We start from the raw sequence: 15,196 nt of genomic DNA on the forward strand, positions 1-15,196 counted from the left end.
GAGGGTACTTCTCCAGCTTGCAACTCAGTGAGAGGTAAGTCCTTTCTCATGGCCGCTCAGTGACAGCATCCTAGCTGGAGAAGCTTAGGGACAATGCAAGTTGCCTCATAAATTCAGAGACCTTTACAGGCAACCGAGACCTCAGAAACCATTTCCTTCAACCTCCCCACCCCCAACCCCGCATTTTACAAAAGCAGACACTGAGGCCAGAGAAGTGAAGTGGTTTGGCCAAGGTCTCAAAGCAAGTTAGTGGTGGAGCCTACAACTCAGGGTCCTGACTGGGCTCGGTATGTGACCTCCCCTCCAGGTGAGTCTATTCCTAACCAGCTTTTAAGTCAAGCGCGGGCCCGTTGGCAATGGCAAGATTTTGCCTCATGCTGCACTGCACAGAGTTCCATCTTTCTGAAGTGCTGGGGCCACAGCTGGGCAGAGAGAGGACAGCTGCTACACCTCTATTTTTCCACATTGGGCTAGAGCTCATAAATAGAACACACAGCAACTCACTTTTAAGAAACACAACCAGCAAAAGTGCAACTCTGCATCCCTTTATTTATAAACAAATTGAGAATGCCGTATTCCGTTTGGGAGCAGGAGTGGGTATGGAGCAGGAAGGGGCGGGATAGGTGGGGGCTGATTCCGGTGGTTCGCGGTATTCAGCACCAGAGCAAATGCTTGGGCGCAGGGTCGTGCTTTAACCCAGACAAGTTGTTGTTGTGTATATACAGCATCGTCTTAAGTATGTATGCTCTTCTTATGGCTTTGTCCCGGGACACATTGCAGGGACACAACAAAAAAACTCAGGTCTAGAGAGAAGTAGAAGTTGCAAATGCCTCATGAGCTTATTCTTTTTTAAAAAACCTGATGGCCAACACCAGTGCTGAATGGATGCCTGTGGAACAGGAACAGCTCTGCTCCGTGCAGGCTCATCTGATTCAGCTGAGTCTGTCAGGCCATCTCACATGTCTCCCCGGGGTATGCCTGGGTGCTAGTCAGTCCTGAAGATGGCGAGAAAACAAATCGATACTCTTCCTAGCCCTCCCTCAAAGGATGGACTCACAGTAACGGCAGCCTAAGGCGTGGAGCGAGCTTGCAATCCCACAGCTGTGGCTCTTCCCCCGGGAGCAGGGCAGAAGGCAGAGTTCAGTCTCAGGATCCTTCCTCTTAAGGATAGTTTCCTTTACCTTTGTAAGGTCCTGGCACACGGGAGCTGGCTTGCCAGAAACGGGCCATTCAATGTGACTATGACGTTACAATTCCCCCGTGCTTTTAGCTGGTGGAAGGGTGAATGTGTGATTTCAGGTTCTCCCGGAAGGAGGATGTGGCAGCTAATGGAGAAGTGCTGAAATGGGGAAGCTTGGGGGCAGGGAAGCCACATCCCGCATGGGGACCTGCTAGCCCCGGTGTCTGTGAAAGGCAGCCTGCCTTCTTCACCTGTTAGCGGGTGAGGGACACTTTGAAAGGGAGTGGAAAGTAATTTCTCTCCCACTCCCACCCTCCTTCAGCCCTAGTTTTGCCTATCTCCATAACCTGCCCCCTTCCACAACCCTACTGGCTGTCTCTTTCTAGGGCAGAAAGAAGTCTTTCCTGGCTTTCTGTCATTTCTGCTTACCTCTCCAAGCTTGCATCATACTTTCTACATCTCTCCGATCCTACCTCACCCTTGGTCATTACTGTTGACTGGCTGGCCCTCACAAAGAGTCACCATCTCTTCCTAGGAGGGAGGAGGGGCTGGGAGAAATCGATAGCCAGGAAGCATCGAGAAGGTTGTGTGGTAGAATGCTCCCCACTCCTCTCAGTAGTTTTGTAGCCTTAGGTGGGTGGGGGGTATTGTTAGAGGTCAGGAGGGGGAAGTAGGCTGGGTTTAGAACCCACTTGTGGGTTGTTTTGGCCCATCCTTGGAATATCCCAGGCATTGGTCACTTCCCATAATTGGCAGCTATGATGGCACTGAATCTGATGAGTCACATAAGTGGCACCTGTCAGTATGGTGTGTAAGGCCTGCAAACTTATAATCAGCCTGATACATCAACCCCACGCTGTTTGCCTCAGAGCAGGATTCAGGTAAAAGTGGATCTATCTGCCCTGGGCCATGGAGTAAGTGCATAAAAGGCCTTCCCAAGAGTTTCCCCTGCAAAGTGAGTCTTGAAATGGTTGAGAGCACAGGTTTTTGTTAACCTCCTTTCCTCTCTCCAGGCACCTCTCTTTTCCTTTTCTCTTCCCTTGTTCTCACCACCTTGCCTTGCCCACTGGTCTCCTCCTCCTTTTGCTGCTGTAAATGTCACTAACTGAAATGGTAGGTATATGTGCCTAGTTTGCCCTAGGTGCGTGATGAAAGAGAGAGACCAAATGGATACCATGGAAGAATGGGGCCTTTGCCTCTCTCTGCAGAGCAATGCTCTGGGCCTTGACTATAAAAAGGAGTTTTCCTCTCATATGCCATGTTCCCACCAGCTCTCTATCCCGCATGAGGGCCTGACAGAGTTCTGGAGAAAATGCCAGCAACAACCGGGGTTCTAAGCCAGCTTAGCCTCATGGTTTTGCTTCCCAACAAACACTACTCATCTCCAGGTGGGCAGGGAGGTAGTTCAACCCCAATACAAAGGGGAAAGACATGCCACCTTCCTTCATTGGCTGCCCCACTGGTCACCCAGAAGGCTGGTCCCAAGGCCTCTGAAAAGGGGTGTTTCTGTCACAAAAGATGCTGAGCTCTGCCCACAGTTGCTGGTTTGGACCTCTGCTCAGTCAGGCCCAGCTCTGTCTCTGGCTTTACTGGGACAGCAGGCAAAGCCTCCTACTCAAGAGTGTGGCTGTGCACCTTGATCACCTGCTCTCTCCCGACCTGCGATTAGGGGAAGTAACTTCAAACAACTCAGCAGGAATGCTTAGAGTCTTCATCCCATTCATCAAACCAAGGGCGGAGGATAACTACAATACTGCCTAGACCATTCAGATGCTGAGATCAGACTGAGGTTCCCACAGTGCTCTGTGAAACTCTCCAGAGCCTCCCTCCACCCGAAACTATTGTGAGGCCACGAGAACAACATGCCAATTTCCTGGTTGGGACGAGACATTTCCACAAGAATCCAGGATGAGCTTTTGACAAAGTGCCCAAGTCGCAAGGAACCAGGTAGTTCTGTAGACCAAGGATTTCAGCAGGGTATTAGGGCGAGGGCAGGGGAGAGGAGGAGATCGTAAAATGCCATCACCATATATATTCATATTGCATATGGTATACACCCTGGATGGCATCGTTGGAGCATACATAGAACAGACACGTGCAGGTAGCACCCCCTATTGGTATACTATGTGGTTTGGTACATCAAACTGTTACTTGAGGTCTATGAAACTGTTAACTGGTCAGAAATGGGAAAAGCCATTCCATAAAAGCATCCTTTAAGGAGAAGCTTCAAGAGACATTTACCATCTACTAAACTTGGAGCCAAAGCAAAGCGGCTCCTCTTTTTTATATATATATATATATATATATATATAGGATGTTTTTCTTTGTTGCATTTCCCACAGATTAAGGTAATTTCTAGAAAACAATGAAGTCAAACCAATGATGAAAAAGTACAACCAGGAGCACATTAGGCCTTATGTGGAGTTCTCCTTGACAAAATTGCCCTTTGAAGAAGAAGTTAAGGTTCACACTAGATGACCTTTTGTATATGTGGCCTAAAGCAAGGCTTCATCTAGGTGCCACATTCCTGGAGCCGGAAAGAATTGATGCGTTGCAACATCAGGTCTCAGTGGCTAAACTGAGAAAGTTGAAATTTGTCTTTAACTCGACTATTTCAGAAGCACTTTGCCACCTCTATTGGAAACAACTTTATTCTGGCAGAGCTGGGATGGCAGGAGGCGACGTGCAGGGCCCTTACGAGCCAGAAGTAGCAGGTTGAAGGAACAGCCGCTTCCACAGGTGGTGTACTTGGTAAGGGTGGGTGTAAGGACCAAGGCAGAAGACACCCCACTTGGTGCAAGTCTCCCAGGGGTGCTCTGCGTCTTTCCTTAGCAAGGTTAAAGTAGAGTGATTCTAGATGATGCTAAGGTGTGTATAGGTTGTCCGGCTGGAAACCTCCATGCAGAGCCCAAGTCTTGGGCTGAGTGGAGACTGAGGGAGAGCTGGTCCCAAGGCCTTCCCTTAGCAGAGCTCAGGGTCTCCCTGCCGAGCTACAGCTCCTGTGACTATTACCCTGCAAACACCACCCAGGCATCCCCAGTGTCCCCGCCCTCCTCCCTAGCCTGCGTGGTGTAGCTCTTGTCGTCTGCCAGCAGCCTTTACTTCTCATCCTCATCCCCCTCGCTCATGCTGCTGATGGAGGCTGAGGCTGCTTTGGGTGAGGAGGGGGGTGAGGTTTTGATCGGGAGCCATGAGAAGGTGGGCGACGGGGAACGGGAAGGGGACCGGCTCCGGGTAGGGCTGCTCACGGGGCTCTGCTTCGGGGACAAGGCCTGCAGCATCCGGCTACTCCTCTCCTGGAACATCTGTTTCTAGAGAGAAAGTTGAGAGAAGGCGTCGGTTAAGGGAGCCGTCTGAGGGGCGGCAAAACAAAGGGGAAAGGCAGGAAGGAGAGCCGCTACCCTGAAACACCTGTGCCCACAGACACAGACTCGTACCACAGTCCGCGTTGTCCAAGACTGTCTCTGGGGAGGAGCTGAGTGAAATTCGAGGGCGGTGAGATGCTGACACATAAGATTCCCATCGCTGCTGGTTCTCAGGGCGCTTTCCTTCCTGCCTTCTTTCCCTCCACCTACAAATTTACCTGTCTGTGATTTGCCAGGCAAACGGTAATGTCCTAGGTACCGGAAGGGTAGCAGGAAATAAAACCAAAAGCCCTATCCTCATGGATGTGAGGAGGAATCACACAAGGAACAAAATGAACAAAATATGTGGAACTATGGTCTGTGAGAAAAATAAAACTAGAGAGGATAGCAAAGGGTGTGGGGGCAGCCGGGCTGCAGTTGTAAATAGGGTGCCCAGGGAAGGCCTCATGGAGAAGCCCCGAAAGAGACGAGGGAAGGACCATGTGAATGGAAATCAGGGGGAAGCGCATTCCAGACAGAGAACCCCAAGAAGGGAGCACACGGTGCGTCTGAGGAGGAGTGAGGAGGCCGTGGTGGCTGGAGCAGAGTCACCTGGGGGTGGCAATTAGGAGGAGGTCACCAGAGGAGTGACAGAGTAGGCTCTTGGTGGCCATGTGAGAACTTTGGGCTTTACTCTGAGAAGAGAAACCTCTGGAGAGTTCCTTTACCTCTGGAGTTCTGAGCACAAGAGTGACGAACTGACTTTTGTTTTAAAAGGACGACTCTGGCCGCTGTGCTGGGAACAGACTACAGCGGAACAGGAGCCAGGTGAACAGGTAAGAGCCAACTGTGATAAGAATCCAAGAGGATGATGGTGCTCTGGGCCAGGGTGGTGGCCGTGAGGATGGTGAGAACTGGTTGGAATCGCAGTATATTTTTCCCATAGTTTTTATTAAGGTATAATTTACTTAAAACTCACCCTTTGAGTGCACAGTTCTGTGAGTTTGGCTAAATGCCTAGTCGTGTGACCCTTCCCCCACCGACCCGTCTGCTCATGATCAAAGTATAGGAGAGTTCCAGCACCCACCCAATTCCCTCGGGACCCTTTGTAGTCACCCACTCCCCCAGCCTCTGGCAACAGATCCGTTTTCTGTCCCTACAGTTTTGCCTCTTCCAGAATGTCATCTGAACGGAACCATGCAGTGTGGGGTCTGGCTACATTTTGAGGGTAGCGCTAACAGGACTTGCTGACAGATGGGATGTGGGGTGTGAGAGGAAGAGGAATCTAGTGACTCCAGTTTCTGGCCTGTGAAACTGGAAAGCTGGTGATGCCACTTGCTGGTGTGAGGGACTATGGGGGTGGAGAAGGTTTGAGTGGTAACATGGGTTTCCCAGTTTGGGACCTCAGGTGACTGTTGCCCAGTGCTTTCAGAATTGAGCCCTTCCCTGATGCTGTTCTTCAGCCTTCTGGAAAGCCCAGTCCTGGCCCCGAGCCCCTGCGCCCCAGGCATCCTGGTGCGGCCAACGATTTGACCTTCTGCTCTTTGCCTGCAGTTCGGCCCCCACACACTCAGTTCCACCCACTTCTGAGCACCCTGCCCATGCCGCCTGGGCTCTCTACCCTTGTTTCTCTCCATTGCTCATCGCTGAGCCTCAGACCCTAGCAGTTTGGTCCAATCTTTTGATCCTAAACCGGCCCTGAGAGCCAATTCTCCTCTTAGCCATTTTGGACTTTGCTTGTCGTTTGAGTTCATTTTACAGACAACTACTGAGCCCCCTGGGGACCAGCTGCTGTACAGGAGGTGGTCATGTCCAAGCTGGGGCTTCAGTGATGCATGGGAAGAGGGGTCGAGGTGGAGAGTGAGGCTGTGGGGCTGGTGGAGGGCTCTCTTTCCAAGTAGAGGATATTCGGTACAATCCCTTGGCGGAACTAGAAGCCTGAGTGCCTATTGGGTGACAGGAGCCTGGGGCTAAGCACCAGAAGGAGGCCAGATTTTTTCCCCAAGAGCCCCTGGAAGATTTTAAGGGATGAGTATGATCAGATTTGTGTTTTAGAAATATCTTTGGCTGTGAGCATAAAAGCAAAGAGAGAAACCATAAAGGAAGAGAGGATGTTTGGCTACATAAAAATTTTAAACTTCTGTATCTCAAAAAAACCCACCATGAAATAAGGTAAAAAGCAAAGGAAAAATAGGGGGAAATCTTTGCAACATTTAACTACAAATTATGGATCTTAGTACATAAACAGAGCTTACAAATCAAAAGGAAGGTAAAAACCTTCATAGAAAAATGAGCATATGGCATGTACTGGCAATTCACAGACTTATAGAAGACTATAAAAAATGTTCAGCATCACTAGAAATCAAACAAATGCAAAATGATAAAGTGAGATACCTTTTTATATATCAGATTGCTAAAGATTTTTTCTTCCCAACTTTAAAAATTTTTTTCCAGTTTTATTGACATATAATTGACATACAGTACTGTGTAAGTTTAAGGTGTACAGCATAATAATTTGACTTACATATCATGAAATAATTACCACAATAATTTAACGTCATGATCTCATATAGATATAAAATTTTCCTTTCCTTGTGATGGGAACTCTTAGGATCTACTGTCTTAACAACTCTCATATATACCACGCCGCAGTGTTAGCTATAGTCACCATGCTGTTCATCACATCCCTATACTTACTTATCTTGTAACTGGAAATTTGTACCTTTTGATCACCTTCACCCAATCCCCCCAAACCCCCTGCCTCTGGTAACCACAAATCTGATCTCTTTTTCCATGAGTTGTTTTTTTCCTTTAAGATTCCACATGTGAGATCATACAGTATTTGTCTTCTGTGTCTGACTTACTTCACTTAGCATCATGCTCTCAAGATCCATCTATGTTGTTGCAAATGGCAGGATTTCCTCCTTTTTTATGGCTGAATAATATTCAGTTGTATGTATAGACCACATTTTCTTTATCTCTTCATCCATTGATGGACACTTAGGTTGTTTCTATGTCTTACCTATTTAAATAATGCTGCTGTGAACATGGGGGTGCAGATATCTCTGTGAGTTTTCATTTCCTTTGGATGTATTTCCAGAAGTGAAATTGCTGGATCATATGGTAGTACTATTTTTAATTTTTTGAGGACTCTCCATACTGTTTTCCATATGGCTGTACCAATTTACAATCCCACCAATAACGCACAAGGGTTCCCTTTTCTCCACATCCTCACCAGCAGTTATTATTTCTCATATTTTTGATGCTAGCCATTCTAACAGGCATGAGGGGATAGCTCATTGTGGTTTTGATTGGTATTTCCCTATTGATTAGTGACGTTGAGCATTTTTTCATATACCTGTTGGCCGTTTGTGTATCTTCTTTGGAAAAATGTCTATTTGGGTCCTTTGCCCATTTTTAAATTGGATTGTCTTTTTGCTATTGAATTGTATGAGTTCTCTGTATATTGTGGATATTGCCCCTTATCAGATATGTGTTTTGCAAATATTTTTCCCATTCTGTAGGTTGTCTTTTCATTTTGTGGATAGTTTCTTTTGCTATGCAGCAGGTTTTAGTTTGACACAGTCCCACTTGTTTTTGCTCTTGTTGCTTGTGCTTTTAGTGTCATATCCAAAAACTCATTGCCAAGACCTATGTCAAGGAGCTTTTCTCCTATGTTTTCTTCTGGGAGTTTTATGGTTTCTGGTCTTAGATTGAAGTCTTTAATCCATTTTGAGTTAATTTTTGTGAGTGGTGTAAGATAGTGGTCTAGTTTCATTCCTTTACATGTGAATATCCAATTTTCCCAGCATCATTTATTGAAAAGATCTTTTCTCCATTGAGTATTCTTGGTTCCCTTGTGTGGGTTTATTTCTGGGCTCTTAATTCCGTTCCGTTGGTCTATGTGTCTGTTTTTATGCCAGTACCATACTGTTTTGATTACTATAGCTTTATAATACAGCTTAAAATCAGGAAATGTGATGCCTCCCGCTTTGTTCTTTCTCAGGATTGCTTTGGCTATTTGGGGTCTTTTGTGGTTCCATGTAAATTTTAGGATTGTTTTTGGTATATCTGTAAAAAAAAATGCCATTGGAATCTTGATAGGGATTGCATTGACTTTATAGATGGCTTTGGGTAGTATGGACATTTTAACAATATTAATTCTTCTAATCCATGAACACAGGATATCTTTCCAGTTATTTGTGTCTTCTTCAATTTCTTTCTTCAATGTCTTGTAGTTTGCAGTGTAGAGATCTTTCACTTCCTTGGTTAAATTTATTCTTAGATATTTTATTATTTTTGATGCTATCATAAATTGGATCATTTTATTTCCTTTTCAGATAATTTATTATTAGTACATAGAAATGCTACTGATTTTGTATGTTAATTTTGTATCCTTCAACTTTTCTGAATTCATAGATTAGATCTAACAGTTTTTTTGGCAGAGTTTTTAGAATTTTCTATATATAAAATCATGTCATCTGCAAACAGATACAATTTTACTTCTTACTTTCCAATTCTGATGCCTTTTATTTAGTCTTGCCTGGTTGCTCTAGGCTAGGACTTCTAGTAATAGAATTCAATAGTAATACTTCAAATAGAATTTGAATAGGAGTGGAGAGAGTGGGCACCCTTATCTTGTTCTTGATCTTGATCTTAGAGGAAAAGCTTTCAACCTTTCACCATTGAGTATGTTAGCTGTGGGCTTGCAATATATGGCCTTTATTATGCTGAAGTATGTTCCCTCTATACCTGCTTGTTAAGAGTTTTATCATAAATGGATGTTGAATTTCGTCAAATACTTTTTCTGTGTCTATTGAGATGACCCTATGAGTTTTTTCTTTCATTCTATTAATGTGACGTATCACATTGATTGATTTGTATATGTTGACACATCCTTGCATCCCAGGGATAAATCCCATTGATCATGGTGAATGATCTTTTTAATGTGCTTCTGAATTTCGTTTACTAGTATTTTATTGAGAATTTTTGTGTCTATATTCATCAGGGATATTGGCCTGTAGTTTTCTTTTCTGATAGTGTCCTTTTCTGGCTTTGGGATCAGGGTAATGCTTGCTTCATAAAATGAGTCTGAGAGTGTTCCCTCCTCCTCAATTTTTTCAGAAGAGTTTGAGAAGGATTGGCATCAATTCTTCTTTAAATGTTTGGTAAAATTCACCACTGAAGCCATCTGGTCCTGGGCTTTTATTCACTGGGAGATTTTTGATTACTGATTCAATCTCCTCACTAGTAATTAGTCTATTCAGACTTTCTATTTCTTCCTGATTCATTCTTAGTAGGTTGTAGGTTTCTAAGAATTTTTCCATTCCTTCTAGGTTGTTCAGTTTGTTGGCATATAGTTGTTCATAGAAGCCTCTTATGATGCTTTGTATTTCTGTGGTATCAGTTGTAATGTCTCCTTTTTTATTTGTAATTTTGTTGATTTGGATCTTCTCTCTTTTTTCCTTGGTTAGTCTAGCTAAAGTTTTGTCAATTTTTTATCTTTTCGAAGAATCACTCTTACTTTTTAAAATCTTTTCTATTGTTTTCCTGTTCTCTATTTCATTTATTTCTGCTCTAATTTTATTATCTCCTTCCTTCTGCTAACTTTGGGCTCAGTTTGTTCTTTTTCTGGTTTATTAAGGCATAATGTTGTTTGAGACCTTTCTTGTTTATTTTATTTATTTATTTATTTTTGAGGGAGATTAGCTAGCCCTGAGCTAACTACTGCCAATCCTGCTCTTTTTGCTGAGGAAGCCTGGCCCTGAGCTAACATCTGTGCCCATCTTCCTCTACTTTATATGTGGGACACCTACCACAGCATGGTGTGCCAAGCAGTGCCATGTCCGCACCCGGGATCTGAACCAGCGAACCCCGGGCCACCGAGAAGTGGAATGTGTGAACTTAACCGCTGCGCCACTGGGTCGGTCCCTCTTGTTTATTAATGTAGGCATTTATTGCAATGAAATTCCTCCTTTAACTGCTTTTGCTACAACCCATAAGTTTTGGTATGTTATGTTTCCATTTGTGTTTGTCTCAAGATACTTTTTAATTTTTCCTTTACTTTCTTCTTTGATCCATTGGTTGTTCAAGAGAATGTTTAATTTCCAGGTATTCATGAATTTTCCAGTTTACCTCCTGTTATTGATTTCTAGTTTCATACCATTGTGGTCAGAGAAGATACTTGGTATGATTTAAATCTTCTTGAATTTCCTAAGACTTGTTATGTGGCTAACATATGGTCTATCTTAGAAAATGTTACATGTGCGCTTGAGAAGAATGTGTATTCTGTTGTCAGACAGAATGTTCTGTATATGTCTGTTAGGTCCATTTGGCCTATAGTATTGTTCAAATGTGCTATTTCCTTATTGATTCTCTGTCTGGATGACCTATCCATTGTTGAGAGGAGTACAGTCATGCATCACCTAATAATGGGGATATGTTCTGAGAAATGTATCATTAGGTGATTTCCTCATTGTGCGAACATCATACAGTGTACCTACACAAACCTACATGGTATAGCCTACTACACACCTAGGCTATATACTATGGCTTATTGCTCCCAGGCTACAAACCTCTAGAGCATGTTACTGTACGCAATTGTAACACAATGGTAAGTATTTGTGTATCCAAACATACCTAAACATAGAAAAGGTACAGTAAAAATATGGCATAAAAGATTTTAAAAATGGTACACTTGTATAAGGCACTTACCATGAATGGAACTTGCAGGACTGGAAGTTTCTCTGGGTGAGTGAGTGAGTGTGAGTGGATGTGAAGGCCTAGGACATTACTGTACACTACTGTAGACTTTACAAACACTGTCCACTTAGGCTACACTAAATTCATAAAAAATTTTCTTCAATAATAAATTACCCCCAACTTACTGTAAATCTTTTACTTTATAAATTTTTAAAATTTTTTTGACTCCTGTAATAACACTTAGCTTAAAACATATTGTATAGCTGTACAAAAATATCTTTTGTATATCCTTAGTCTATAAGCTTTTTTCTATTTTTGAAAAATTTTTCAACTTTTTAAACTTTTTCGTTAAAAACTAAGACACAGGGGCCAGCCCCGTGGCCAAGTGGTTAAGTTCACACACTCCGCTTCGGCAGCCCATGGTTTCGCCGGCTCAGATCCTGGGTGTGGACATGGCACCGCTCATCAGGCCATGCTCAGGCGGTGTCCCACATAGCACAACCAGAGGCACTCACAACTACTGTATACAACTATGTACTGGGGGGCTTTGGGGAGAAGAAGAAGGAACAAAAAAAAATAAGGAAGATTGGCAACAGTAGTTAGCTCAGGTACCAATCTTTAAAAAAAAAAAACAAAAAACTAAGACACACACACATTAACCTAGGCCTACACAGAGTTGGGATCATCAATATCACTGTCTTCCACTTCCACATCTTGTCCCGCTGGAAAGTCTTCAGGGGCAATAACATGCATGGAGCTGTCATCTCCTATGATAACAATGCTTTCTTCTGGAATACCTCCTGAAGGACCTGCCTGAGGCTCTTCCTGAGGAGGTGTCACTCTTTTCAGAAATATGTCCATGGTGATTTGCTTAGTTTGTTTCTTCTTTTCATCGTAGACTTGCTTGCAAGCAGATAATGCACCATGAACATTCCTCTCTATTAATGAAAACCTTCTGGTGTTGAGGTCCATGTTTTCAAACTTTTTAAGGAGCTTACTGAGGTCTGAAACAGCTTCTGCTAAACCCTTCACTGTGAATTTTCTTGGGGGTTCTTTTTATTCTCCTGCAGTTTTCTTTTCTCTTGCCTCTTCTTCAGCTGTGGGTTCCTGTTCCAGTTCCAACAACTCCTCATTAGTCACTTCCTCAGGAACCACCTCTAGGAGCAACTCAATGTCACCTTCATGCATACCCAGGTTAAAGTTGTTTGCCAGCTCCAGCCACAACTTGTTGATTTTTGCAAGCTCCTCATCCTTGGTAAATCCTTTGAAGTCATGGACAGACCTCTGGAGTATCTTCTTCCAGATGCCATTCATACATTTCTTGGTGACATCACCCCAAGCCCAAGCAAGGTTTTGATGCAGTCATAGATGTTGTAATCCTTCCAGAATTGCAGCAGTGTCTTCTTAGTGTTATCCTCAGTTTCGGGTATAGCCTGGGCAAAAGTCCTCCTCAGGCAGTAGGCCTTAAAATCTGCTATAACTCCTTGGTCCGTTGGTTGGATCAAAGAGGTGGTGTTTGGAGGAAGAAATGCTGTTTTGATATTGGGATGAAGATCACAAATTAAAAAGAGGATGTCCAGGAGCATTATCAACAATAAGCAAAATCTTGAAAGGCATGTTATTCTCCAAATAGTAGTTCTCCATTTTGCTGGCACAGCAATTCAGGAGGGTATCTTGGAAAAGGGGCTGCATCATCCATGACTTCTTATTGCTCCTGTAGTGCGCTGGCAGAGTATGCTTATTGCTATGCTTGAAGGCCCTGGGGTTCTCACTGTGCCAGATCACAAAGGGTTTCGATTTGTAGCCTGCAACATTGCCTGTAGCCTGCAAGACTGTTATCCTGTCCTTAAAGGCCTTGAAACCTGGCACTGACATGGCCTCCTTATGGATGAAAGTCTTTTCAGGGATCTGTTTCCAGAATAAGGAGTATTCATCCATATTGAATATTTGCTCTGGCAAGTAATTTTTCTCAACAATCAGCTTTATCTAGAGTTTCCAAAAATTCTTCAGCTGCCTTCATGTCAGCACTTGCAGACTCACCACTCACTTTCACGTTATGTAATGAATAACGATTCTTGAATTGTTTACAACACCCAGAGCTAGTAGTAAAGTCAACATTGTAGTCAGGTCCAGCCTTTTCCTTCAACATTGCAAACATTTTGCTTTGGCCATGATCATCATGGTGCTGAGAAGGATATGCTTCTGTGTCTGGTCTTCAATCCAGGTCATTAGAAGTTTCTCCATGCCTGACATAGGTCCTTCTCAAATTTTTGTTAGTCTTGTTGCTTTTTAATGAAGCAGATCCTTTCTAACAGCTTCCATCACTTCATTCTTCTTCAAGATTTTAGCTATGGTAGAATGGGACATGCCTGACTGGTGAGCAATCGCTGTCACTGATTTTCCACCTTTGTAATCCTTAATCACTTTTAATTTTGTTTCCAGGTCAATCATTTAACATTGCTTCTTATTGGTGACATTAGCAGTGGATTTTGTATACTTAGGGGCCATGATGAACAAGACAACACAAGATTAAATCAAACACAAGAGAAACTGATGCAATCAAGAGCTGCAGTAAACACAAGATATATGAGGCTGCTGCCAGTGTAACATGACATAATGTTTCACAGTAAACATTTTTTTATAAGTAGAGTACACTCTAAAATAATAAGAGTATAGTAAATACATAAACCAGTAATGTAGTTGTTTATTATCATTATCAAGTATGTATTGTACATAATTGTATTGCTATACTTTTATACAACTGGCAGCGCAGTAGGTTTGTTTACAAGAGCATCATCACAGACACATGAGTAATGCATTGTGCTAGGATGTTACAACAGCTATGACATCACTAGGCAATAGGAATTTTTCAGCTCCATTATAATTTTTTGGGATCATCATTGTATATGCGGTCCATTGTTGAATGAAACATCATTATGCAGTGCATGACTATTAAAGTCCCCAACTATTATTGTATTGCTGTTTATTCTTTTTTAGCTGTTAGTTTTTGCTTTATATATTTGGGTGCTCCAGTACTGGGTGCATAAATATTTACAATTATTATATCTTCTCAATGGATTGACCTTGTTATCATTATATAATACCTTTCTTTCTTTTTACTGTTTTAAAGTCTATTTTGTCTGATACAAGTATAGCTACCTCTGCTTTTCTTTGGATGCCATTTGCTTGAAATATCGTTTTCCATCCCTTCACTCTCAGTCTACGTATGTCTTTAAGGCTGAAGTGAATCTCTTGTGGGCAGCATATAATTGGATCTTGTTTTTTTATCCATTCAGCCATTTTGTCTTTTGATTGTAGAATTTAATCCATTTACATTTAAAGTAACTATTAATAGGTAAGGACTTAACTATTGCCATTTTGTCAATTGTTTTCTGCCTGTTTTGTTTGTCCATTATTCCTTGTTTTGTATCTTGCTATCTTCTTTTGTGTTTTGATGTCTTTTGGAATCATTATACTTTGACTTCTTATCATGTTCTTTTGTCTAATTACTACAGGTTTTTCCCTTGTGGTTACTGTGAGGCTTACATAGAATATCTTAAAATTATAAAACCCTATTTTAAACTGATAACTTCAATAGAATTTCTAAACCTTACACTTTTACTTCTCCTCCCCTTCACGTTTTAAGTTACTGATGTTACAAGTTAATATATTTTTTATATTGTGTAACCAATCCACAGATTATTGTAGCTATGGTTATTTTTACTACCCTTGTTTTCTAACTTTTAAACTAGAGTTGTAAGTAAATTAAGCACCACATTACAGAAGCTAACTTTGACTATATATTTATCATTACCAGTGAATTTTATACTACCTTCTTATGTTTTCACAACGTTAATTAGTGTCCTTGTACTCAAAGAACTCCCTTTAGCATTTCTTGTAAGGCAAGTCTAGTGGTGATGAACTTCCTCAGCTTTTGTCTTTAGGTTCAATCTATTTGAGGTCCTTTGTG

The 15,196-nt window shown here is 42.6% G+C and overlaps 1 protein-coding gene across 7 annotated transcripts in view; it reads right to left on the minus strand.

The window, feature by feature from the left end:
• PCYT1B (phosphate cytidylyltransferase 1B, choline) overlaps window positions 1-15,196 on the minus strand; it is a 152,393-nt gene that overhangs the window by 27,440 nt on the left and 109,757 nt on the right. For 5 of the 7 annotated variants that reach the window (XM_070604964.1, XM_070604957.1, XM_070604959.1 and 2 more), the window contains one exon: window positions 530-4,491. The exons of the other annotated variants lie outside the window; for them this stretch is intronic. In XM_070604964.1, the coding sequence (XP_070461065.1) occupies window positions 4,279-4,491 (213 nt within the window). In that variant the 3' untranslated portion in view covers window positions 530-4,278. Of the gene's footprint in view, window positions 1-529; window positions 4,492-15,196 lie in introns of those variants that run through there. 7 annotated transcript variants of the gene reach the window in all.

Source organism: Equus przewalskii, chromosome X (assembly GCF_037783145.1).
Source record: "Equus przewalskii isolate Varuska chromosome X, EquPr2, whole genome shotgun sequence".
In the NCBI taxonomy this organism is placed as follows: Eukaryota; Metazoa; Chordata; class Mammalia; order Perissodactyla; family Equidae; genus Equus; species Equus przewalskii.